This window comes from Gekko japonicus, unplaced genomic scaffold, assembly GCF_001447785.1.
Source record: "Gekko japonicus isolate JY-2015 unplaced genomic scaffold, Gekko_japonicus_V1.1 scaffold1765, whole genome shotgun sequence".
NCBI lineage: Eukaryota > Metazoa > Chordata > Lepidosauria > Squamata > Gekkonidae > Gekko > Gekko japonicus.
Window position 1 is genome coordinate 194,223 of NW_015165296.1, and position 26,133 is coordinate 220,355.

A 26,133-nucleotide genomic window follows, 5' to 3' on the forward strand; every position below is an offset into this window, starting at 1 on the left:
GTAGTGGTCTGCAGGATATCAGACAGCGCATTACTAGAACCAGCTACCTGAAATCCTGTAGCTGGAAATACTTTGGATCCAAACATGTGACCGTACACGTGTAAAGCACACACTTATCTAATAGTAATACTATACAGGCCTCTGGGTAGATAACAAAAGCCATAGAATGGGGACTACCCATAGTCAAGGGAGCGATCTACATATTACAAGGACTCTCCACAACTGGGATCTTACAAACTGACTCCTCCAAAGTCCTGCAGACCAAACATGATCCATAATTGATGGAATGTTGAAATTAGCTTGAGTGTCGGCAGCCTAGAGAATCTGTGGGAGTTCGAAGGGTTCCCCCTCCCTCCCATGATTCCTTGCAAGCCTTTAGCTTGTTACTCTGTCTAATAGGAAAGTGGATGATTTCTGCTAGTTGTGAAATAAGCACCAGTACGGGACTCATATACAAGGTAGGGATTTATACATATGACGAACAATGCAGCCGTATAGGGAAGAAAATGTGGTGGGACGTAGTTAGGAAGCACAATATTAAGAGTGTTTGGGGAAAGAATACTTGGGAAGACGGGGAAATTGGTCTCCTGAAGCCCCTGACAGCCTATGGAATCCTAGAGATGAGATTTGGGTTTGTAGCGTGGGAAATTTCCCCCTCGTTCATCTCTTCCCCCATGACTCTTTGCAGGCCTCGCTTCTTCTATCCAGCATATCACAAAAGTAGAGAAAGGGGCCACCCGCAGGCATGGTTGGGATTCCTTCGTATGTAATGCCTGGATAGAGAGAAGAAAGTTCCCTACTCCCCCCAAAAAAGAGGAAGGGAAGTTAGCCTTACGGAGCCCCTAATATATATAGCATTCTGGAGGTGGGCAGGATTTGAGTCACAGGAGGAAATTTCCCAAGTGTACACTCTTATCACTGAACAGTAGCCACTTGCATAATTATTTCTACCAACTTTTTTTGACGCGTGCCTTTAAAAAACAATATTTGAAAAGCCATAATTACTTTCTGGCTCAGCCTAGAGCCATTAAACCCATTATGGGTTTGCCCTTGTCTGTAAAGAGATTCCATTTGTATCGTCTGCCTTCCCATTGCTCAGTTGTTCTTGCCCTCTGCTGATTGCTCTTTTAACGCTTGGTTTTATAATGATAGCCATGGAAGAAATCTCGGCAGTCTGCATCCTGTACGCTAGTTTTATTAATATGTAAGTACTCTGTGTTTGATCGTTACCGATGTTTATAAATAGCATCCTTAAGTTCAAGTTATATTGTCTACTCTAGCCATAGAAATGTAAAAATCCTCCCATAATTTTATAAATAATGATGGTTCCATTGTGTGCTTTTAGCCATTCTCACGTGGCCCGTGGTATGAGAGCAGTTGCTAGCCTGATCTCATAAAATCTCGGAAGCTAAGCCCAGTCGGCCCTGGTTAATATTTGGATGGAACGCAGTGTTCCCTCTAAGCTGAGTGAGTGTGAGCTGGCTCACAGTTTTTTTAGCCTCCGGCTCACACATTTTTGTCTTAGCCCAGGAAGGATGGCTCCAGAGCAAACTATGCAGCAGCCAAATCACTTGCTCACAGCTTTAACGCCAGTAGTTCACAAAGTGGAATTTTTGCTCACAAGACTCCACAGCTTAGAGGGAGCATTGGATGGGAGACCACCCAGGAATACCAGGGTTGCCACGAAGACGCAGACAACGGCAAACCACCTCTGAACGTCTCTTGCCTTGAAAACCCTATGGGGTCATCATAAGTCCGCTGTGACCTGATGACAGTTGTGTTGTTGTTTTTTAAGGCAATTAGGTTGATTTTTTCCAGAAATCAGTAACTACCACGTATCACAGCCCTGTTACGAACAAGGATTTTTCCAGGTTCATTGGTGGTCTGTGCAAGAGTCATCCTCTGCTTCAACACCTTGTGCATTGCATATCTAGATGCAGCTGTTGTGACTGGCTTTCTGCCAGTCTGGAGGTCTCTGAACATGGCCAGTTTTGCAGGGCACTAAAAGAGCATCCATCTATTCTAAAAGCTTTCGCAGGAAGGAAAAGGGCAGTTTTTATAAAGACCTTCAGTGTGACACAAAAGTAGTAGCGCTAAAATGCTTCATGTGATGGGAGGCTATAAATGAGATTCGGGGGGGGGGGGGTTGGGTATTCTGTTTTAGATGCATATGCAGCCTTTATCATTTGCCCATATCACCCGTTATTTGCTTTTCCAGACTGCAAACTGGCAAATGTTAATTGATCCGTCTCATAATGATCCGCATGTGCCGTGATGAGAGAGTTTGGTCTCTCCCTTTGCTCTTTGAGCCAGGAGCCGTCCTGTAAAGCAGTTCTCTTCCTAAAGCCTTCCTGTTGCCAAATCATTGTTGGGGGTGGGCGGGTAAGGGTTGGATCTTAGTGACTGCAGATCATATGTAAGCATGCTGATACCGGGAAGCTCCTCCCCCTCGCCAGGTGAAGCTCAAAGCACTCAGCATGAAAAGCGAAATCTGGCATGGAAGTATCTAGGGACATAAAGACAGATGACGGGCCGATGCTCTTGCACTTGCACATGATTGCTGCGTGCACTTGTCTATATTGCTCGCTCAATGAATCGGGCATGTGTTTAAAGGGAGGTTTTTTGCAGCAGAGAGCGTTGAAAACACATGTCTAATAGGTGCATTCATTTTAATAGGCTCATTCATTGAGCTGGCCTGATTAATTAGTGCATGTCACCATCTGGTGCTTACTGAGACTATTCATTTTTAGAATGCTGAAATTGCAGGGAATCGTGCGTACCAATTAAGTCCCTTTTAACTGGATTATGTTGGGTATAAAGTGCTGGTGTAGGAGGTCTTCATTGTGATTCATCCAGCGCGCAAGTAGAAGGGGACCTGCCAGCCTAGAAATTTTAGAACAAAGAGTTAGCTCCCGAAATGCTTGGAGGGAGAAGACAACTGTGTGCATTTCTTTCACAAGGCAGCCTGTGTAAGTGCCAGAGTAGGAAGAACGGAAGAAATTTCTTGTAAACAGGTGGAGATTTGAAGCTCCCGATGTTCGCACTGGGTACAGTACAGATGTTCTCTTTCCTAGCTTATCTCTTGATGCTTTTTGCTATCTTAAGGAAGAAGCATTTCCCTTTTCCTCAAGATTAACTATGCTCTACACCGTTTATATCCCAATTCCATGGCTTCCTTTGCCTTTGACATTTCCCTCGCCCGGTTGTGGTTAATAAAGATCGCCCCAAATACCTCTGCAGAGTTGAATCCAGGGCCCTGTAATTTGATGTCAAAATATTTCAGCTGAAGTTTGCAGTAGCTCTGTGCTTGTATTGCCAACACAGTATAATACGCTGAGTTTAATGGACCAGATTCCAGCTGATAATATGTGCAAGTTATATGCTGGTTAGGCAAAGGATTCCCCAAGAGGTATGCATTTTGCTTCTGTGTTTGCCTAAATGCTTGACAGTGGTCAGATGCTGTGGTCTGGATTTAAAGATATTTTTTTAATTCGCTGTGGTATACAAAACACAATACATCACCTTGAGTCTCATCTGATAAAAGTAGTCTATACATATTTTGATGCTGTTTTATATATTTCTACTCTTGGTAGAGGCTCATGCGTTGCTTTCACTCCTGTAGCCATGTGGGCATGCAACATTCAAAAAGGAACACTCAAAACTGGTAGCCATGCGCAGATTTCCCTTAGGGCTGCCAGCTCCAGGTTGGGAAATACCTGGAGATTGTTTGGGGGGTGGAGCCTGAGGAGGGCGGGGTTTGGGGAACAACTTCAATGGAGTGTAATGCCGTAGACTCCACCTCCCAAAGCAACCTGGAGGTTGGCAACCTGCTTTCTCTGCGTAACCTTCACATTACGTTCAGAGGTAATTTCGTCGAAAAAGAGGTGCAGCAGCTCATTAGCATAACTTATTAGCATAACTTATTTGCATATGCCGCACCCCCTGACATCACCAGAAGTATGTCAGAAGGCAACACCCACCACTCAGGCTCCACTGGACTGTCTTGGATTGCTAGCTATTGGGGGGGGCGTGCAGATCTGTCCTCGCAGAGGAGGGAGAGCTTGTACCTAAATAAAACTTGGTCTTAAAGGTGCCACTGGACTGTTTTGGACCGGGGGGCCAGGGGGAGCTTTGCAACTTACCTGGCTGCTTCTTGCTCTGACTGAGGGCTGCTGGGAGCAGGGGGTGGGGCTTGTTGCATGTGCTCGCCCCCTGGGCTCTTTACTGCCGGAGCTCCGCTCCTGTGCGCTCCTGCAGGAAATGACCCCTGATTACATTCATCTGTGTTTCTTCACTTAGATCCATGTAATCAAAGGCCCCTTACAGAAAGTGTTTAGTCCCTCAGACTGCGACTGATGTTTCTCCTCTTGACTCAGCCGGGCACGTAGCTCCCGGACGGTGGTGAGCAACAGTATCTCAAGATTGGGGGGTGTTAAATGAAAGGAGACAACCTTCTCATCAGCGGGGAATAGTTATGATGACGCACAGTCTGTTATATCACATTTAGAAGCTGAAGCAAGTTCTTCCTTGTCAATCCAGGGAAGCCACAGAAGGCAACCAGCTCTTCGTTGTTTTTCAGTTGGATGTTTAAATTAAACGGGTTCTTAGAAAACATATGGAACTCCAAACACTACTTTTTTAAAGATGAATGGAAAATATGTCGACCTAACAGCTAGCATCGAAGCCGTGGTGGCTCAGAGGTTAAGACGCTGAGCTGCAGACGGAAAGGTCTGTAGTTTGGCAGTTCGAGACCTGAGTGCCGCGTGATGGAGTGAGCTCCTGTCTCCGCTCCCCCCAGCTCCTGCCAGCCTAGCAGTTTGAAAGCAAGAAATTGCAAGTAGATAAATAGGTACCACTTCGGTGGGAAGGTAACAGCGTTCTGTGCACCTCGGCGTCTAGTCACACAGGCCACATGACCACAGAAACGTCTTCTGACAGCGCTGGCTCTTGGGCTTCGGAAATGGAGATGAGCACCGCCCCCTAGGGTCGGATTCGACTGGCTTTCAAGCAAGGGAAACTACCTTTAAGAGCCAATATAGCCCCGACCTAGGTAGCCCAGGCTAGCCTGATCTCGTCAGTTCTCGGAAGCTAAGCAGGGTTGGCCCTGGTTAGTATTTGGATGGGAGACTTTGAAGGGATACAAGGGCCATGTTGATGCAGAGGCAGGCAATAGCCAACCACCTCTGGACGTCTCGCCTTGAAAATCCTGTGGGATTGCCATAAATCAGCTCTGACCAAAAACAAACAGCCAAGATAAAGCACTGTTTCCTGCCCCTTCTACAGTATTATCTTAAATATTTCAGGAATTGGTTTCTTAAATCTAGCTTTCAAAATAGCATGTGGGAATCGAGAATATACCAAGCTACTGTGTCTTCGTAGTGTTTTAATACAGAGTTGTTTTATGCAACACTATCATTTCTTATAAAAACTACTTTTGACAAGCCTTGTAGAAGAAGCTTTGGTACTGCATTAGGAAGAGGAAGACTGTTAACATCAAGGAGCAGAAGACCTAGATTCGAGTCCAGTCGCACCTTAGAGAGCAGCAAGATTTCAGGGAGACAAGGTTCCAACTGTCAGTGCTCCCGTGGGCAGATGGGAAACTTTCAAATAGCAGAGCCAGCTGCTGGGTGCACCGGCTGCTGTGGTGAGATGTGATGCTGGAGCTCCCCCTGGTGTTTACGGGGGAGGTTGCCTGCCTTTTAATGGGGATCAGCAATTATGCAGCTTGACGGAGAAGTGCAAATGCCCCGTTTCATTGCCAGTGTTCGCCGTATGCCACTGTGTGGCCAAGGGCAACTGCAGTCGCATGCCGGGGTGGAAAAAGCTGTTGCTACATTTAGAGAAAATGTGATAATACACTGGTCAGTCTACCATGAATGTTTGCATATTTCAATAACAGCCGCACACAATAAGACCACCACTAAATCAACATCAGAACAGTATTTTTGTCTAAACTGGTTTCTTTATACATTGTGTTTCTCTGCTCAGATATATATCCAAACTAACTAGGTACAAACACTCACAACTCAAAGTGTCGTAGTCCCAATACCTTTAACCATGTAATTGCAAACCACTAAATAAGAGATTACAACAGCTGGATTTAAAAAATAAAACAGACACCACATGGGAAATCCCTCATAAATATGCTTTCTGCGTCGCAGCCACCGTGTAGCTGAATTTTAAACAGCCACCTGTGCAACGTTAGGTGAAAACCGAGTGAAGCAGGCCACTTACCTCGAGCAACACTGTGGTGCTCCTGGCATAATTTGTTAGAGGGGTTCACGGTGTGCTGGACCACGCTAACTAGAAACGAGGACAAAATAGCTCTGTGATTACGAGACTGTCTTCCAGTTCAAGTTACTTGAAAGCATCAACCTAATAACAGTTTGTTCCTGGTGGGAAAATAACAAAAACATTTTGAAAGCTCCTTAACAGACAGCTGCTAATTATGTTGAATGACTGGAGCAGGATTTCCACTCGCATTTGCATTCCGGTTCCAAATGCGTACATGGGAGAAGCACAGTTCGTTCACAAACCGATCCTCTTACTAAGGTTACGTCTTCCATGATGATGAGCAATTATTATTACGCATTTTAGATCATTCCCTGTTGAAGTCGCAATTATTATTTTTTTAAATTTCAGGCTTCTTCCTGTGTATCATACGCATTTTAGATCATTCCCTGTTGAAGTCAAGCAGGGTCGGCCCTGGCCAGTATTTGGAAGGGAGATGACCAAGGAACAGCAGGGTCACGAGTCGCGACACAGAGGCAGGCAGTGGCAAACCCACCTGTGAACGTCTCTAGCCTCGAAAACCCCATGGGGTTGCCATGCGTCACCTGTGACTTGGGCAACAACAAAAAGTCAAGTGAAGAAGGAAAAAAAAACCCTGTAAAGATCCTGATATTCCTGGCACACTGTGTTGATAGGAACAATCAGTCAGTAATTTCTTACAGTCACGGGTCAGCAGCATAAAACATTAACAGAGTGGTTATAGGAACAAACATCTGAGTAGAAAGACACCCTAATGTTGGCTTGTCGTTGATTTGTTGGTTTTTATTCTTATCCGTTTCACTTCCTCTCTCTCTCTCTCCCTCTTTATTTTAGGACGGCCAGAATTTGGTTATGTAACCAAGGTAAAGAAACAAAGTGGAAATAAATGAGAAATTGTCTTACCATGCACTGAACAAATCTGAGCATCAGGTGCCAAGCCCCGGGGAAGATGTCTGCTTGCAATGCCTTCACTGAACACGTCTGGAAACCTGGTGAATGTAAAAACTGCTTCAAGCCAAAAAGCTTGCACCAATTGCCTCCGGCCTCCGAAAAACCTCCAGTTCCAAATACGAATCTGAAAACCAATGCAAACAGCCAGCGGCCTAAGAACGCAGGAAGTTTCCGTCCCCCTGTGGCCAAGAAACCAACAATTGCTGTGAAACCTACCATGATGATGCTAGACGGGCAGGGTGTATGCGGCGAGGTCGGCTCGCAAGATCTCTGTGAGAACAAGCCAGCAATCGTAGGGTGGAACCAAAACAGGACCGTCCTAAACAAAAAAACACTGAATAATAACAATGAAGAAGAAATTGATGTTTATAGCCAAGTTCATAGACCTTACGGGAACAGTGATGGTGTAGGTAAGGCTCCAAATAATAGTAATGGACTGACGGAAGTGTTGAAGGAGATTGCAGGCTTGGATACCACCTCTCATCTAACAGGAAATGAAATGAGTTCAAGGGAAGTGTTCTTGGGAAGGATTAACAATTGCTATAAGAAGTCACTTGAGAGAAAGATCCCTCCAAGTTGCATGATTGGCGGAATGAAGGACTCACATAATAAGCACGTTGTTCTGAGTGGAAGCACTGACGTAATAAGTAATGAAGGTGGCCGTTTCTGTTACCCAGAATTCTCCAGTGGGGATGAGAGTGAGGATGACATGTTTTTTGGCCACATGCAAGAAGACCACGAAAGTTGGGACGAAAGTGATGAGGAGCTACTGGCGATGGAAATCCGCATGAGGGGACAGCCGCGCTTTGCCAATTTACATACACTTTTTCTCCTTTCCGGTTCTGCATTGACAAAAAATGGAACACGGTGCCTCTAAGGAACAAGTCTCTCCAGAGGTTTTGCGCTGTGGACTATGATGACAGCTATGATGAAATACTGAATGGTTACGGAGAAGACCCTGGGATACTTTATGGGCCTGAAAGCATGCAGAGCATGGTATCCTCCAATTCTACATCTCCTGATTCTTCTTTGACCGAAGAATCTCGCTCTGGGACAACCAGCAGTTCTTCTCAAAGGCTCTGCAACGGTGGATTGTCTCCCAGTACGCCTAAGGATATCAAATTAATTGAAGAAGGATATGAAACTTTTGGGGACAATCAGCAGGTGAAAGCGACAGCTAAAAGCCCTCAAAATGCTGCCAAAGCGTTGGAGACTCACAAGGCTGTTCTTGCCCTTAGACTAGAAGGAAAAGATGGTAAGACCACTGTCCAGAGTGATAAGCAAGACTGCAAAAGTCCCTCAGCTAAGCCAGGTCAAACACCAGTTTCAAGTGTACTTCCTATTGAAGAGCAAGCCAAACCTTACAGAGTAGTCAACATGGAACAACCAGTGTGCAAGCCATACACTATAGTGGATGTGTCAGCGGCCATGACGCAGGAATGTCTAGAGAATCAGACGAGAAGCGTAGATACAAAAATTACTCAGACTCACCCAAATCCATCAGATACCACAAATACAAATGTTACATCCCAGTCGGGATCATCTGGCCAAGTAAATACCAATCTTAAAAAATCTAGTGCAGTCCGATACCAGGAAGTTTGGACTTCCAGTACCAGCCTACGTCAAAAGATACCTAAAGTGGAACTCATTGCTAATAGTCCGGGATCTTCGGTGCCTCCAAGGAAGAACATCCACAAATCTGCTCCTACTTCACCTACATCAACAAATATTTCTACAAAAACAATCCCTGTAAAGTCTCCTAACCTGTCTGAAATAAAATTCAATAGTTACAATAATGCTGGCATGCCACCCTTCCCGATTATTATTCACGATGAGCCAACGTACGCTAGAAGTTCCAAGAATGCAATCAAAGTTCCTATTGTAATAAATCCAAACGCATACGATAACTTAGCCATCTATAAAAGTTTCCTAGGGACTAGTGGAGAGCTCTCTGTCAAAGATAAAATGACCAGTGTGATAAGCCACACCTATGAAGAAATAGAAACTGAAAACAAAGCGTCTGAAACCATAGCTGGAAAATCTGAACCTTCCCAAGCCAAAGGGATCACCAGTAGCACTGAGAGAAGACTAGGTTCAGTGGCCCAGAAGGTTCAAGAGTTCAACAGCTGTCTTGGCAAAGGTCAGAGTTCGCCGAAAAGTTCTGGCCACAGCTCCCCGACAAAAATCCAAAGGAACTTTCACGAGCCCACAGCCAAACTAGAAGAAACGCAGGAAATATTGGGCAGCAGCCGGGAAAATGCCTGTACGGTGCTGTCGCAGATTGTGGCATCTATCCAGCCTCCACTTTCACCCCCAGAAGTACCTCAAGCCGCACCCAAGTCTTGCAGCGTTGAAGAACTGTATTCGCTGCCCCCCGATGCTGATGCAGGTAAAAGCATCCCAGTGCGACCCAAATCTCTCTTTACGGCACAGTCTTGCCCCGATGGTGAGGTAATCAATTCCCCAGAAATGTCACAGAAGGAAACCCTATCAAAGTCACCTGTCGCGCTGTCCTCAAAGCCGTTGGTCGTTTCCCCAAATACCATAAGTCCCCAAAGCGAGCAGACTCCCCCATTCCCTCCTCCGCGTTCTACATCATCGCCGTACCACGCTAGCAAAGTGTTGCAGAGGCATTTCAGTAACTGGACCAAACCCATGAGCCCCACTAGATCCACAGAGGCCGAGTCAGTGTTGCATTCAGAAGGCAGGCGTGCGGTTGACGCAAAGCCCAAGCGGTGGATATCCTTTAAGAGCTTCTTCCGCCGTAGGAAGACTGAAGATGAGGAAGAGAGGGAGAGAGAAAAGGGGAAGCTAGTAGGCCTTGATGGAACGGTGATCCATATGCTCCCGCCACCTCCCGTTCAACGCCACAATTGGTTCAGCGAGTCCAAAACTGATTCCAATGAGAAACCATCCATCGTTTTTATGTTCAAATGTGAACAAGCAAAGCTGGAGGCAAGATCTGACCAAAACAAGACCGAGGTGGAGTCCGCAGTGGATGAAGCTGAAGCAAAAGACAGGAGGGAAAGTGAGAGGTCTCCCGAGATCCTGGAAGAAAACCTAAAGAGCTGTTCTTCTACATCGCAGCTACCCAAGGAAATTCTCAGGTAAAACATTAAACGTAATTTCTTAATTTGGCCATATATGATTTCTCCTGCCTTCCCCTCCCCCAAAAACCAGGGATTTAAATGCTGTTGGATGTGCACAAGGATCTTGTTGTCAATTTAGGTTACAGCTATTTTCACTACTATGAACATCAGAAAGTTCTCCAGGGTGTATTTACTGTTTGTTAAAACTGCAATTTGGAAGTAAATATAATAGGACTACCTAAATGTGTATTGACTTTCTACCTAGCCATTATTCTGCTTCTTTCATGCAATAGAGAACAACATACAGAGGGGTCTCCTCATAGAACTGAAGCATAATCCTACTCACTGTCAGCACGCCATCCTTGTGCTGCTAGGTAAAGCACAATACACCAAACTATTTATGACAAGATAAGGTCCCTCTGCCCTGACCCGGTTGGCCCAGGCTTAGCCTGATCATGTCAAATCTCAGAAGCTAAGGAGGATCAACCCTGGTTAGTAGTTGGATGGGACACCACCAAGGAAGTCCAGGGTTGCTATGCAAAGGCGGGCCATGGCAAACCACCTCTCAGCATCTCTTCCCTTGACCCTACGGCAGGGGTGTCAAACATGCAGCCTGGGGGCCGGATTAGGCCCCCGGAGGGCTTCTGTCAGACCCGTGGTGGAACTGGCTGTCTTCTGCTTCTTCTTCCAGTTCTGCTGCTGCTGCGTCATTGTACGTTTGCAGCTTACAGATACACACCTGAGCAGCATACTCAGGGTTGCAACAGCACAGACATTTTCATGTAATAATTCAGAGCAAGAGGTATCAATTATCAGACACTGTTAAATAAACAAAATATGGCAAGAGTGCTAATGTTTTAAGCATGCTTTTAAGTTAAAAAAAAAAACCCTTTGTGTTTGTGTCCTTTATAAAGTTTATATCTCCGCTACCTGGCGTTACATTTTATGACACACATGGCCCGGCCTGACAAGGTCTCATTTACAGGTCCAGCCCTCATAACAAATGAGTTCGACACCCTTGACCTACAGGGTCGCCATAAGTCAGCTGCCTGAGAACAGCTCTTTAGATCCTTCCACATTAGCCCGAATTGCACAGTCATCTGCTCCTTCTCTGGCCTCCAACACACAGGAGGGCGATGTACCGATGAACCTGTCACAAGCAAACTTCTTGTCCATGACTTGGCTTCTTGCTGTGCTTAGGTGCTTCATGCTCTAGAATCCTGGTTTTGGGGGAGGAACCCCTATCCAATTCAGCCAAATGTGTGTCTTCCTGTATCACGGTGCCTTGGAGTTTGATTCAGGGCTTCCACAACTCAAACTTTCCACTGTGTTCCACACATGAGCGAGCATGACAACAACCCATGTTCACGGCCCACAAACGGGTTGAGGCCAGTTGTGATATCTGAATGTAGCCATAGTAAGGAGCAGGGGAAGGACTGCACTGTAGTCTGATGAAGAGCCTGCCTGTCCCTAGTGCTAGTTCATCGGAGTAGCTTTGTCCCACACTCAATAAAGCACCAGACACTGGACCATGGATTTTCTCTTAAAATGAGTTAGAGTCATAATGCTCCTTAGTAGAATTTAAATGTTGTACGGCATTCCGTGCTTTATGTCTGTTCCGTACATAAAATGCTACCATTTGCTAGTACTGGGGATCTTCCCCGAACACTAATAGGCAGTAAGCACTCAATCTAATGTGTGCTCATTGAGAAATAAATTCCACCAAGTTAACAGCAATTATATTAAGTGTGGATGTGGTCTCAGCCTTAGAGTATTAAGTAACATCTTCATAGAAACAGTGTTCTGTGTGAATAGAACCAGAAATGAAGGAGCTAAGGATCATACAGAAATTACGTCAATGGGATGTGTTCGTGTGTTTGCCTCTTGGCTTCTTGTTACCTATTTGTACTGCCTTTGATATACTTTCATTCCACGGAGTGCTTTATTTCATTTTATTTGTTAATACTTAAGGCGAGGGAAAAGAGGAAGTCTATGAAATATGTTTAAGGACTTTGCAGTTCTGATAGGGGTTAATTAGTTGAGAGATAACCCTGCCAGCATTTCATTGCATACGTGACACATCAAAATCACTGGAATGGCAGGTAAGGTTCCAGTGTGTTTGGGAAAAGTGTGCCTTGCACGCGAAAGCTCATACCTACCTTTGTTGGTCTTAAAGGTGCCACTGGACTCTAAATTTGTTATACTGCTTCAGACCAACATGGCTGACAATCTGGATCTAACATCAAATCCACGTTAGACTTCTTTTTTAGCCAACTAGTGCATTGAATCCACATACCTTCATTCTACAAATTGTTGCGCACTGAATAAACTTAACAGCCTTCATCTGAAAGACTTGCTAGGAAACTTGAAGCCCCAAAGATAACAATTGAGGAACATGACATTTGTTTGAGGAATGCCAGGTGCTATAATGCTTGCTGTGAAATCAGACTGATGACCTAGAAAATAAAACAGGATTACGAAATGTCAGGTTGACAGGAGACCTGAAGACATATCCACAGAAGAAACTGAGATTTAGTTGTTTGGGTGTGTGCGTTTGTTTGTTTGTTTAACCCTACAGTGGATTAAGAAAGGTGGTGGCAACCGATAACACTGTGCTAAGGCAATTCACAGTTACAGCTCTGGCATCTCTGCGGAGACTGTTTCATCATCCCTGCGCCACCAGCGGAATCTCTGTTGGATTAAGGAACAAACATCTCCAGCCAAACAACTTTGGCATTAAAACACAGGCCTCTCAAGTATCCTAGCTACCATGGAGTAGTGGGTCAGTTTGGGCATTATAGTACAGGATTAGGTGGCTGGCAGACAAGGGGTTGATTGGCAGATGACAACTAATCTGTGAAACCAAGACCCTTCCTATGGAATCCCGCCACTTTAGGCTTCCTGGTTCAGAATCCCTTTGGTATTGAACCTATTGCCAAAATAAGAGACCTCCTTTTTAGAGAGGGGGAAGAAGATGATGATATTGGATTTATACCCCACCCTTCACTACCCGAAGGAGTCTCAGAGCGGCTTACAAACTCCTTTCCCTTCCCCTCCCCACAACAGGCACCCTGCGAGGTTGGTGGGGCTGAGAGAGCTCTGCCGAGAACTGCCCTTGAGAGAACAGCTCTGAAAGAACTTGTGACTGACCCAAGGTCACACCAGCAGCTGCATGTGGAGGAATAGGGAGTCAAACCAGTTCTCCCAGTTTAGAGTCTGCGCTCCTAACCGCTACACCAAACTGGAGAGAGAGATGACTCAGAGTAAGGGAGAGCAAAGTTGTGGGATGCTTTTCTGATGCTCTGGAGCGGCTGACAGCTCACTGTTAACACACCTTTACTTAGAGGTTAGTGCTGGTAAACTCAAGTTGCTTCAGCACAGCCTACGATCTTCCCCTACCTCTCAGCTTTCTAGCGATCCATCTCCTGTCCACGCTGGTACATTGGCTCAGGAGGAGAATGCTCCCAACCATCCACAGCATCATTTAAACTAGAGATGTTGTCCATTGAGCCGTGTGGCTCTGTTAAGGTTTGAGTCCCCCTCTCTAAAATTTAAATCCCACACTTAATAGCTGCATCCTAGGGCTGCCACCTGGAAATCTCCCACTATTACATGACCAAGTTCAGTTCCCCCGGAGAAAACGGCTGCTGCTTTGGAGGACGGACTCCATGGCGTTATACCCTGCTGAGGTCTGTCTCCAAACACCCCCCCCCCAAATTTCCAGGCGGTTTCCCAACCCTGAGCTGGCAGCCCTATACATCACCCTTGTTCTCACCACTTTGCAGGGCATTTTAAGTGTCTGTGCTCAAATTTACAGCCGTGTCAGGCTAGGAATATAGTTGGAACAGGTTCTAGCCTCGGGAACTTTTTTACATGGATACATGAGGCTGGCCCGAAATGCCTCCCTTCAGAGATACGCAAGAGGCGTGCCCTCCACCACACATTTTGTGCAGGCAGTAAGCTTTGAGGGCTGAGCCCGTTCTGCAGGTTTTTCCAGTTGGCCGGTCATCTTGCTGGAGCAGTTAATTCCCTTGCATTCTTCCAAGATGAGGCAGGCTGCTTCACTGGAGTATTCCATCCACTGACCAAGCGCACGCTGATTTTCAGCCAGGCAGGATTTTTGTGGTTTTGTCGATACCTGTCTTTCCGCAAGTTTTTCTAAACCTTGAGAGATATACAGCCTTCCAGGCTTCATATTCACTGACAGCAAAGATATATTTCACTCTGATGCAAAACAGTATTAGTAGTTTAAGGCTTGGAAGATCCATTCTCTATGCAGAATGTTTTTTTTCCTAGAGCTACAGTTGACTTTAATGCCTTGGTGAGCTTCAGGAAATTGTTCATCACACCGGGGGGGAGGGGGGGTGTCTCAAGTCCGACACTACCAGGCCCGATCCTGGATCCAATACTTCTCAACATTTCTATCTGTGACTTCGATTGACGGGTGGAAAGAAATCAGTTAAACAGATAAATGCAGAAATGGGAGGGGGATAGCGTAGAGGAAGAACAAAATTCAAAATGACCTTGCCGAGTTGGAAGCCTGACAAAATGATACTCAACAGAGACAAATAGCACTGCGTGTCTCTCCGAGAAGGTGGATTGTGGAGTTTTTTTTAAACAGTGCAGAGGAAGCAGTAATGAGATGTAGAGTAAACAATGCAATAATATCAAATTATAAAAGCAGAGCACAGCACAATAAAAGCAGTGTAAGACACAAAGACATAAACAGTACGAAAACTGGATTACAGAAATCGGAGCATAATGCGTTAAGAGCAAGATAACGCGTACGAGAAAGTGGGTCCCAAACAACTTTACAAAATGGCCCTTCTGAAAAATTCCATTTTAGTACGGCCCTAGTCCCTTCACAAAGCTCTGCATTGAGGTCAAAAGCATCAAGTGCGTAAGTATATACCTGGGGGGGGGGGATACCTAGCTGGGCAGTAGGATGCATGAAACGGATCTCAGGATTGCAGTTGATCGTGTTCTGAACACAAGCAATATGAAAAGGTTGCAGAAAGGGGGGGGCGAATGTGATTTCAGGCTGTGTTGATTGAACCATGGTGTCTGCGTCATGAGAAGAAACATCTCAGCTCTGCATTAGCAATACCTCATCTGGAGTCCTCTCTCCAGTTCTGGGGGGCCACGCTTTCAAAAAGACGTAGACAGTTTGGAACGGGTTCAAAGGAGGACAACACAAATGGCTGAGAGTCTGGAAAACTACAAGCAAAAGTTGAAGGAACTAGGTGTTTACCCCGTTGAAGCGAAGAGACATGAATGCGTTTTTCAAATACCTGTAGGGCTGTCCACAGGGAAGAGGGCAAAGAGCTGTTCCAGGGGGTTATAGCTAGATTGAATGGGCTCGGTGGATTTTTAATTGAATACTGGGAGAAACGTTAAACGAAGGTTACCAATTACCCCGGGGGCTTCCCCACCACCACCACCACCACCAAAGGTCTTCAAACCCCCGTTTGACAGCTTTGGATTTTGTGCATGGAGCAGGGGGGGCGGATTCAAATGGCTTCAAAGCCCCCCACCCCCAACCTTCAAACTATGATTGTTGGTGATTGGGGAGGGGAGACCCTTCGCTTGCACAAAAAAATATGTTTTAGAGGGCAATCTAGAGATGCCAGTCAGAATGGATAGCCTTTTCATCTCTTAACTCGCTGGAGCTGAAGAAGATGTATTTAACAGTCTTATGGTTCATTTGGGAGCATCATTCCTATATTAGCTCACATAAGTGTATTTTTGCACTTCTCCCATTTAACTGCTAAAACTTCCCTTTCCTTGTTTAGAACTCTAGTCCATTTTCAACCCAGGTACTTTTTTGCCCATTTAAATTCGCCATCGCTCATATGTGCTAGTAAGCATCACATTTGAGCTGAAAGCAAGTAGGCAAATTAGATGCCCCATCATCTGAATTCTTCTCTGAATGCTCGTGAAACAGTGATCCTGAGAGCAAGGAAGTGTCAGGATGGAAGGAGCGCAAATGATAAGAGCATTTAGTTTGCCCAGCTTTCTCGTCCTTCACCTGCATCAGAATATCCCATTGCCAGGCCTTGAGAACAGAAAAGAAGCCCATCTAGTCCAACAGTCTGTGTCACACAGTGGCCCAAACCCAGGTGCCATCAGGAGGCCCACCAGTGGGGCCAGAACTCCAGAAGCCCTCTCACAGAGCATCACTGCCCCAGATATAAGAGTACAAGAGAAGCCATGATGGATCAGGCCAATGGCCCATCCAGTCCAACACTCTGTGTCACACAATGGCCCAAACCCAGGTACCATGAGGAGGTCCACCAGCAGGGCCAGAACTCCAGAAGCCCTCCCACTGTTGCCCCCCAAGCACCAAGAACACAGAGCATCATTGCCCCAGACATAAGAACATAAGAGAAGTCATGTTGGATCAGGCCAGTGGCCCATCCAGTCCAACACTCTGTGTCACACATCAGGAGGTCCACCAGCAGAGGCCAGAACACCACATGGCCTCCCACTGTTGCCCCCCAAGCAACCGTGTCTTGCCAGAGTCACTTTGGATGGGGGGGTTGGTCAGTTGAGGAATAGGTGTTTGCTTAGTCTATATAGTAATAGCATTCATTGGATGTTGTTCTTGATAAAGGGTCACTTCTGATACTGTAAGAGGGTAGAATTAGAACCCTTTGCAGTCCTCTGATCTTTTAACCCTCTTCTCATGTTCTCTTAGGCCTGAGCATGCCCCCAGCACTCCTCTCTCCCGGCCCTCTTCGCTCCACCTGTCCTGTCTTCACCCGGTGGCCATCCCACTTTTAACTATCCTCTTCAGACCTTTCTCAATTACTGTTACTTTCCAATGTAACATTCTGGGCTGTTTTTCCTCTGCCAGTTTCTTCTTTCCTCTCATCCCTGAAGTTCTCCAGGCAGCTTTCCTTAGCAATTTTTTTTTATGTTTTGCCAGACTTTACGAGCTCCTCTCAGCCACCGCTGAACTTTAAAAATGCCGGTACAAAAAAATAATAATGCCGATTCAGACTCCCAACTGTGGCTAATAAGTTTTGACTGTTCCTAAAGCCATAGGAAGGCTTAGGCCCAAATGAAAATGTAAAGACTACTGAAATTTTCATCACCATCATCCCGCCTTAAATTATGCATTATGTTGGGAGTGATGTACGTGAAAGCGTAGCAACACTGTTCACTCTTATTTTATTCGCATTATTGATAGTTGGCCTTTCTCACTTGCACTCAAGGCCGATTACACAGAGTGAGTCAATACAGTCAACAGGATGGGACATTTAGTGAACAATGCAATAGGCATTAGGGCTATAGAACCAACCAGAAGTCTAAAAACAGAACTGAAGCAAAGCACAGGTATTAACATGACCCGTTAAAAGATGCAAAAGTTACCTAGTAGGATCCTAGTTTCAGCGTGCTGTTCACACAGTAGTATAGACCACAATCCCTAGTAATTTATCCACATAACTTTGTGAAACATTTATTACAGTGCAACTGTATTGCCTGGGTAGAAAAGCCCTCTTGTGCCATTCTTGCCTCTTAGCCTTAATAGCTGCCACTGTGGGGGGGCCTGGCTAGGGTGAAAATAAGCATCTTGGTTTGGGAACCCCACGGACGTTGGTGGGTGGTGGATTGTTGGGCTCTTCTCCTCCACAGCTCTCCAGCTACATGTCTCATTTGGCCTAACAGGCTGGTCAGCCCAAACACCAAATCTGCCTTTTAAACTCTTTATTAAATTCATTTAAACTCCTCGTTAAATTCCTTAATCATTGACCGTCCACAGTAAGTGCTTACATCCTTCCCAAAATAAGCCTTCTGTTATTGAAATGGTCCAGGCTTTGTAACAGATAGATATAGAATTTGACTGTCAGTCCATCTTACTTATTTGTTATATTTTTATCCGGCACTTTCTCCAAGGAGCTCAGGGCAGCATAGAAGATCAGACCCATTCTCTTTCTCCCCACCCCCAGCTCACTTTATGCTGTCCACAACCCCGTGGGTAGGTTTGGCTGACATGTAGCAACTGATCCAACACTGCATCCTTGTTTATTTATTTTAAACATTTTTATGCTGAGTTTCCACCCGATCGGGTTCCCCAGGCAACAAATTCAAAAAAATATTAAAACATTTGAAAATTAGAAACACATTTAAAATTATAAAATAATTCAGTAAAAACACATAACACAAGAACCCTGGGAAATTTACTGCCAAAATTAGATATAATTGACAATCATACATTTTTTTTTATCTGTGAAAATCATGGAGCTATATACGTTACCTTAATAATATCACCCTTTGGCCACACAAAATAAAATGTGAACCAATCAACACCTGGTTTGGCTTAGGCTGCGGTCACACAGAACAGAAGCCACACAAGTGAGACGGAAAACAGGCGGAGTTTCCAGGCGCGATCTCACCAGCACATCTGGGAAGCGTAGCACTCCCGTGGCACAACCGAGGCTTCCAGCCGAAACTGCGTGGCAAAAAACTAGTACCTCGGAGGTACTAGTTTCCGGAAACTGCGGGGCAAGGGCGGGCGTCTGATCGCGTTTCCGGTGGCATCCGGCGCCCGCCCATGTCCCCTTGCAAATAAGGTGGGAAATTTACTGCCAAAATTAGATATAATTGACAATCATACTTTTTTTTTTATCTGTGAAAATCATGGAGCTATATACGTTACCTTAATAATATCACCCTTTGGCCACACAAAATAAAATGTGAACCAATCAACACCTGGTTTGGCTTAATATATCAACACTTCTTGGTGTGTGTGTGTGTGTGTATATGTATGTGTTTGTGGCCACTGAAGGAGGCCCATAGAGCCAAAAAACATTTGGTCTTGTTCACTGTGATTGTGGTCTTGCTTTACATCATTAACTTTGGGATATTCATCTGCATTATATATTAAACACTGAGAGCTATTTAGTCCGGTGGCTTTCAGTCTAGAGGCTAAATTCAAGGCCTGTGTTTTTAAATTTGTATTTTAAGTGCACCGTATAAAAGGCACCAATACGGCGAGACAGATCTCCTTGGGGAAGGAGTTCCAGAGTTTTTGGAGCCACAACTAAGAAGGCCCTTTCTCAGGTCGCCCTCCGTATAGCGTCAGATGGTTCAGATCATAAACAGACCTACCCACAGGGTTACCGTGAGCATAAAGTCAGCTGAGTAGGGTGTTGTTGTTGTTGTTGTTGTTGCAGTTCAACATTTTATTAAGTAACTAACATGACAATAGCAATATTAGCATACTACAGTGTAATGAAATATAAGCATAAGCAATAATAATTAACCCCTAATAGTAGTTAGCTTACAAGATGTGCAGTATACTACAGCAGCAATGCGGCAGGAACGTTATAGTAACATGACAATGGCAATATAAACATATAGTAAAACATTAAAATAGAAAGAGTAGTAATCAATCCCTAATAGTAGTTAGCGTACAGAAAGCTCAGAACACTTCAGTAACAGAGCAAAGGCAAAAGTATATAGTACTGAAATTTATTCCTGCAGGGATATTTCAAACTTGACTTGGAAACATTGGTAAATGACCAATTGGTCAAAAGCTAATCAATAGTACTAAGAGCAAACAGTAGGTTTTAGATAAGCAGACCTCACAGAAAGTAATCCGTGTGTTGTTATGTACTCCAGAACAGGATACCATTTCTCATTAAAGTTTAAAGATCTTTTCCTAAGAACAACTGCGTGGGGATTTGAGCCATAGTCTTCCTGGTCAAAATCTAATACTCTACCGGTTCTACCATGCTGCTATTTCACTTTAGCACAGCCTGTTAGTGGTTTCATTATTTTCACTTTGGAGGTGCAGAATCATTTGGCCCAGCAGTGAGTAACCCCTTCGGCTTTGACGAGCTTTATTACAGGCCTGTTCATCACTGGAACTCCCACATGGTTCTGTCTGCTTATTGTTGAACCGATCATTGTAATCTAAGCTCAGAGACATGACTCATAACTCTTCATATGGAGTGACGTGGAAGCTAAGAAAACGAGTACTGTAGGCAGTCCAGTGCTTCCATTTGCCCTCTTCCCGCATGTATTTCTGTAGCCAAACCTTTGCTTCAGTCGGACGGCTACCAGTTTGCAGAGCTGAGCCAACGGGACTGAGGGCCCTCTGATCAGCTCATGGACTCCAAATCAACTTTCCCGTGTCTAGCATGCGTTATTGAAGCAGGGGGAAAGTTCAAAACAAGCTTACTGTATTCTGAAACTTCCCGGCATGGTCACTGCTTTACAGAATATATTTGGTAACCACTAGTCGAAAGTGCCGATTCTTTTTTTCCCTTCCATAGTTTCGTTCATCAAATAGGGGAGAGTCCAGCCTTCCGTTGTGCAATAACGGAGCTGAGTCATTATGTCTGGGTGTCTTATGATAGCTTGCTCAGAACCAATCCCCCTTTTTTTAAAAAAAAGCTGTGGGCAGGTAAAAAGAGTAGCGTCCTCCTTTTGTCAGGACTGCTGATGCCTCCTTGTTAGAACTGTAAAATCAATGAGAGTGACACCGATTTTTTAATTCTCATTTTTCAAGTTTTAAAAGTAGGCTTCTTCTTCTTTTTGCCTGGAAATCAGCAGCTGCTCTTTGAGGGGTGTTTGCATCTGACTAAGCAAAGTAACCAGGCGAAAAAAACCTTGTGAAGTGAAGAAAGCTACGTGTGGCGTCTGCCATTGTAGGGAGAGGATTAAGGGGGAAGAGCTTCAACTTTGCTCCTGCTAGTTTTCCTAAGGTGTTTTGGCACATTCCCCAGACCTTCCCCCTCCCAGGTAAACATCAAGGTGCAGTAGGTGATATCATTCCACGGCAGAGTTCAGCCTTTGTTGCTCACAGCTTTGCACAACTCGTAGCTCGCCAGACCCCAATGGACTCAGTGCTCCACCAGAGTTCCGAGACATGATCAAAAGGTTCAAGAAGGCTTTGAGAGAATTTCCTTTAATGGGGAACTGTGTGAGTGAGTATAGTGGGTGAGTTCTTTTCCTTTTCCTCCTCCTCCGGTTGTTGATTTACTTTGGCAGCGTATTTCTCAAAGGAAAGAGGCTCACGCCTGTGCGTGTGACTAAAGCTGAGCTCTTTCTGTGCTTCACCAGTCAATACAAAATTGTTTTCAGAGGTACCACTCTGTATCAGAGGCCGAAGGTAGTTGCGTCGCTGTCAAGCGAAATCCAGAAAACGAATGCATTTTAGCGTCCTGTAGTGGGAATTCTCGCTTCACTATCATGCAACTATCAGAAGAGGGTTGTTGAGAGAGAGCGGTGGAGAGTCGGTGGAACAGAAAAGCACAAGATTGAAATACAAAGTTAAAATGCGAAGCACCTTCAGTTCCCAAAGTGAATTTACAACTTGGATTGTTTTTGAAGGTTTCCTAACCTGTTAGTGTGTGGAACTAAGTAGGCTAACCCCTTAGCATACACTTGGGTTTTTTGCACTTAATGTATTGTGTTCACACAAACTACGTAGGCTAACCCCTTAGCATACACTTGTGGGTTTTTTTGCACTTAATGTATTGTGTTCACACTGTTACGATGCATGTCAGTGTAATATTACCAGTAATGGTAGGAAGATAACTCATGTTTTGGGCTTTTGATTACTAACCGGTGTGGATGGGTTTTTTTTGTTCCCCAGCGTTTAAACTCCCATGAGTGTGAAAATGGAGGGAGCACATACGTAAATGTGGGCTATATTGTATGCAAATGAAAGGCATGCCTTGACACGGGCAAATTGTGAATTGCCTGAGAACTCCTTTTTGCGCTTAGCTAATTACTTGTAGGCTGCAGGTTTCTGGGAGCACTTGAATGGTGGAAAACTCCTTTCCGATAAGCAAATGGGAAATCAACTAGATGGCCCTCAGACACGTATGCAGCATAAAAGGGGGCACGCACACTCATGAAATTTGGCTTCACCACCCGTTAAGTTTAAATCTTATCAATATTTGTGATTTGGTTAATGAGACTGCAGTTTCTACTTGTTTGGACTTTTATTATTTTGCATAATCGATGTCGTACATTTGGGTCAGGAGCTGAACCTTCAGCTGTCCCCAGGGCAAATTGCTGAAGGTCCAGCACCTGCATCCAGTTTTCCCTGCTGGAGTGTGCAACTGCTAACCATTCCACTCTCAGCAAAAGGGCACACCTTCTTTCAGTAAGCAGTTTTGGGCCATGGTGAACCATCTTAACCTGCACTGTGGCTTTCCCGAGCTTAGAATGCCCACCTCTGCAATATCTGCTTGCAATATAAATAAAGCATCATTTTAAAAAACGCAAATTAAAAATAACAATTACAAAAACACATTAAAAGTCAACAGTTTAAACACTCCAATAAGGTCTGCCAAAAAAAAAAACTAAATTAGTCAATTGCAGTCCTGAATAAAACTGGACTTTCAACAGCCTCCTGAAGATCGAAAATGAGGGGGCTAGGCATACCTCTCTGGGATGGTTGTCCCATAATTGTGGGGCTGCCACTGAAAAGGCCCTCTCTTGTGGGCTCACCAGACAAGCCTCTTTAATTGGTGGAACTGTCGGGAGGGCCTCTCCCTGTGATCTTAATTCCTGGGCAGGAACGAATGGGAGAAGACAGTCATTCAGACACCCCGCTCCCAAGCAATGTAGGGCGTTGAAAGACGAAAGGAACACCTTCGATTGGGCTAGAAAGCAGATCAGTAGCCAGTTTAATTGTTGTAGTATCAGGGACATATGCACCTAGGTTATACTGTTTCCAGCATGCATAGATATGTACCATTAACTTTGCAGAGAGATATTAGAAACTATGAAGGCTCAAAATGACAAACAGTGTATTTTCCCCCTTTGTTTCCATGGTTCCATCCATTAAGTACCCAAAGTGCCTCCATTGGCAGTCACATTTTGGACTGTAGTCTTCTGGTTATGCAAAAAGTGTAATGTCTTTGTGTCTGCTTCAGTCAAGTGCCCGACGAGTCCACGGTGCCAAACAATGTCTCCCCTTGCATTCCACGATCTGCGTTCGAAAAGCCGGCAAGTGGCGACAATGCTTCGGCCATTCCGCTGTCCCCTCCAAGAATGCCAGAAGGGGAAGATGAAAGAGAAGAAATGTCTGATTCTTCTGACCTGAGTGGCTGCAGCGCTACATACAGTAACTTGGGTAAGTGCCTTGCATTTGTGTGCAACCACAACATTAAATTATTCTGCCTTCCTTTCCTTGGTAAACTTTTAGTAAGAATGCAAAGCCTATTTCATTCATTTATTTATTTATTTAACCTTTACCCCGCCCTCCCCGCCAAGGGGGGCTCAGGGCGGCTTCCACAAAGCTGATAAACAGTATACATTTTACAATTGATAAAATAGAATCAATCATGTAAGGAGAAAGTGCATGTGCCCCTTTACACATTAAGGGGGGAAAGTTACCTTTATTTTCCTTTTTAGAAGTCCTGTTGCAAAAAGAAACTTGTTGATGAAGATTGTTTCCTGTTCTTAGCACCAAAATTTTATTATTGAAAACTAAATTTTAAAGGGCCTTGTGTCTTCTCTCTTGAACTTCTATGCCACCCGTCCCCACGCCTCACCTGTGTGAAGTGAACTAAAAGGTAGCGGTACTAGAATCTGGGAAGAACACGTTTGCCAAGAGAAATGCTGCCACCAGCACTAATCAGTCCTGTAATAATGTCCTGTATTTTAATCACTGGGGTTTTTACAGAGGGTGATTGGAAAGAGGTGATACAATACAAGCCCTTCCCCCAACACATGTTATTGGTGCGCCAGTAGTCACAGTCAGCATTTATGTAGCACTTCAGACTGTTTTAACATGACATATTTCAGTCTTGGCTGCAGTTTTCACACATTACAGTGCAGTTTCTGCACTGAAGCGTGTTCCCTTTTAACATTACGACACCATTGGAACGTAGTTATTGACCTACGAAATCTTCCGGCTACAGAAGACCAGAGTATGCATTCTGTTCTCTGTTATGAGTTTTCAGTTCCCCCCAAATTGCTCCCGAAACATCTTCTGACCCTGATGCTTACAACTCTTTCCACGTCTCTAAACCAGGTTATGTATATGTTGCTAGCTGAGGATCTATATCTGGGGTCCCCAGTGTTATGCCTGTGGGCACCATGGCACTCACCAAACTCCTCTCCCAGCACCCACAAAGTGTTCTTAGAAAGTTTATGGGGCCAGGTGGGGCTTTTACCCAAGAGGGATTTTAATCAGTCACTGAAGATCAGATCGGATGTGCAGACTCTTAAAAAAAATATTGCTTTGGTGGCAGCTGCCACCATAGCACAAGGATCTTCACAGTGTGACTGAATAGAAACTGTGGCGACCATTTTGTGGCTGGCTCCGCCTCCCGTGGCAGCCATTTTGTGGCTGTGCCCACCATACTGTTTCAGAATTCCAAAGGTGTCTGCAGGCCCAAAAAGACTGGAAACCAGTGTTCCCTGTAAGCTGAGTTAGTGTGAGCCAGCTCACAGTTTTTTGGCCTCTAGCTCACACATTTTTGTCTCGGCTTAGGAAGGAGGGCTCCAGAGCAAACCAATTTATGCAGTAGCCAAATCGTTCACTCACAACTTTAATGCCAGTCGCTCACAAAGAAGAATTTTTGCTCACAAGACTCCACAGCTTAGAGGGATCATTGCTGGAGATTCCTAATGTACATCATGCATCTGGGGAAATGGACTCTAGTCCTTACAGTGCAAACAGGTAGTTGTTAGGCTTGAACATGCCACAACACAAACACACACGGCTTGTGATCATAACGCTAGGCGCATGTCTCACTAAGTCTAAATGTTCTGAGTCTTTTATTTCTTATTATCGCCCAGGGCAATCCAGAGCAGCGATGATTCCTCCAAAACAACCGCGGCAAACAAAGGGGGCTTTGGACGACGCCATTGCTTTCGGGGGCATCTCCGATCCAGACACGGCCTCCGCCATACATCCGACGCCGCCCCCGCTGCCCAAGAAGACCATTCTAAGAGCTCACACGGAACCACTTCCAAAAGAACTCCAGAAGCAGGGTCTGGAGAGCAGCCTGTGTGTTATGGCCAACCCCACCTACAACATCGACACCCGCTGGGAGGCAGGCAGCACCTGCTCTTCCGTCAGCTCAGAGCTCAGGGTCATGGACGACGAGTCGGGGGATTCCTTGGACAGGCCCCGCGGGAAAGGGCCGGCAGTCACACCAGCAGCCGACAGCTTCACTAGCCACACCGCTCTCGGTATGAAGGACAGGGGTTCCAACAGCACGGAGTCCCTGTCGGGGAGGCCCACCCCCTGCAGCAAGCACGGCAGGGCCGTCCAGAAGCCCCAGCGACACACGCTTTATCGAGGCATCGGAAACAGGGAGGAGGTTGTGAGCAAAATCAGGAGCCTGCACACTGACTCCCTGAAGAAATTATCTGCCAGGTGCGAAGACCTATTCATGGCCGGGCAGAAGGACCAGCTTCGATTCGGGGTGGACAGCTGGTCAGACTTCAGATTGACCAGCGACAGGCCTTGCTGCGAGGCAGGAGATGCTGTCTACTACCGAGCGTCGTACGCAAAAGATCCACTCAACAGCTATGCCGTCAAGGTATGAAGGTGGCTGGACTGCAGTCCAATCCAATTTAATTCACTAATTTTCACAGGTTGTAGTTATCGCCTGTTGCTAGCTAGGAAATATGCCAGTGTGGTGTAGTGGTTAGAGTATCAGACTAGGATCTGGGAGTCTACAGGTTCAGATCCCCACTGGGCTGTGGAAGCTCATAAGAACATCAGAAGAGCCCTGCTGGATCTGACCAGTGGTCAATCTAGTCCAGCATCTTGTCCCACACAGGGGCCAACCAGTTCCTTTGGGGGGCCAATGACAGGGCATAGAGGCCGAGGCCTTCATAA

The 26,133-nt window shown here is 45.3% G+C and overlaps 1 protein-coding gene across 1 annotated transcript in view; it reads left to right on the top strand.

Moving 5' to 3' along the window:
- Positions 1-26,133, top strand: part of PEAK1 (pseudopodium enriched atypical kinase 1) — a 62,360-nt gene that overhangs the window by 24,073 nt on the left and 12,154 nt on the right. Inside the window, 5 exon segments of the mRNA XM_015410376.1 lie at positions 7,105-8,039; positions 8,042-10,328; positions 21,144-21,260; positions 23,210-23,409; positions 25,083-25,831. Of these exon segments, the coding sequence (XP_015265862.1) occupies positions 7,220-8,039; positions 8,042-10,328; positions 21,144-21,260; positions 23,210-23,409; positions 25,083-25,831 (4,173 nt within the window). The 5' untranslated portion in view covers positions 7,105-7,219.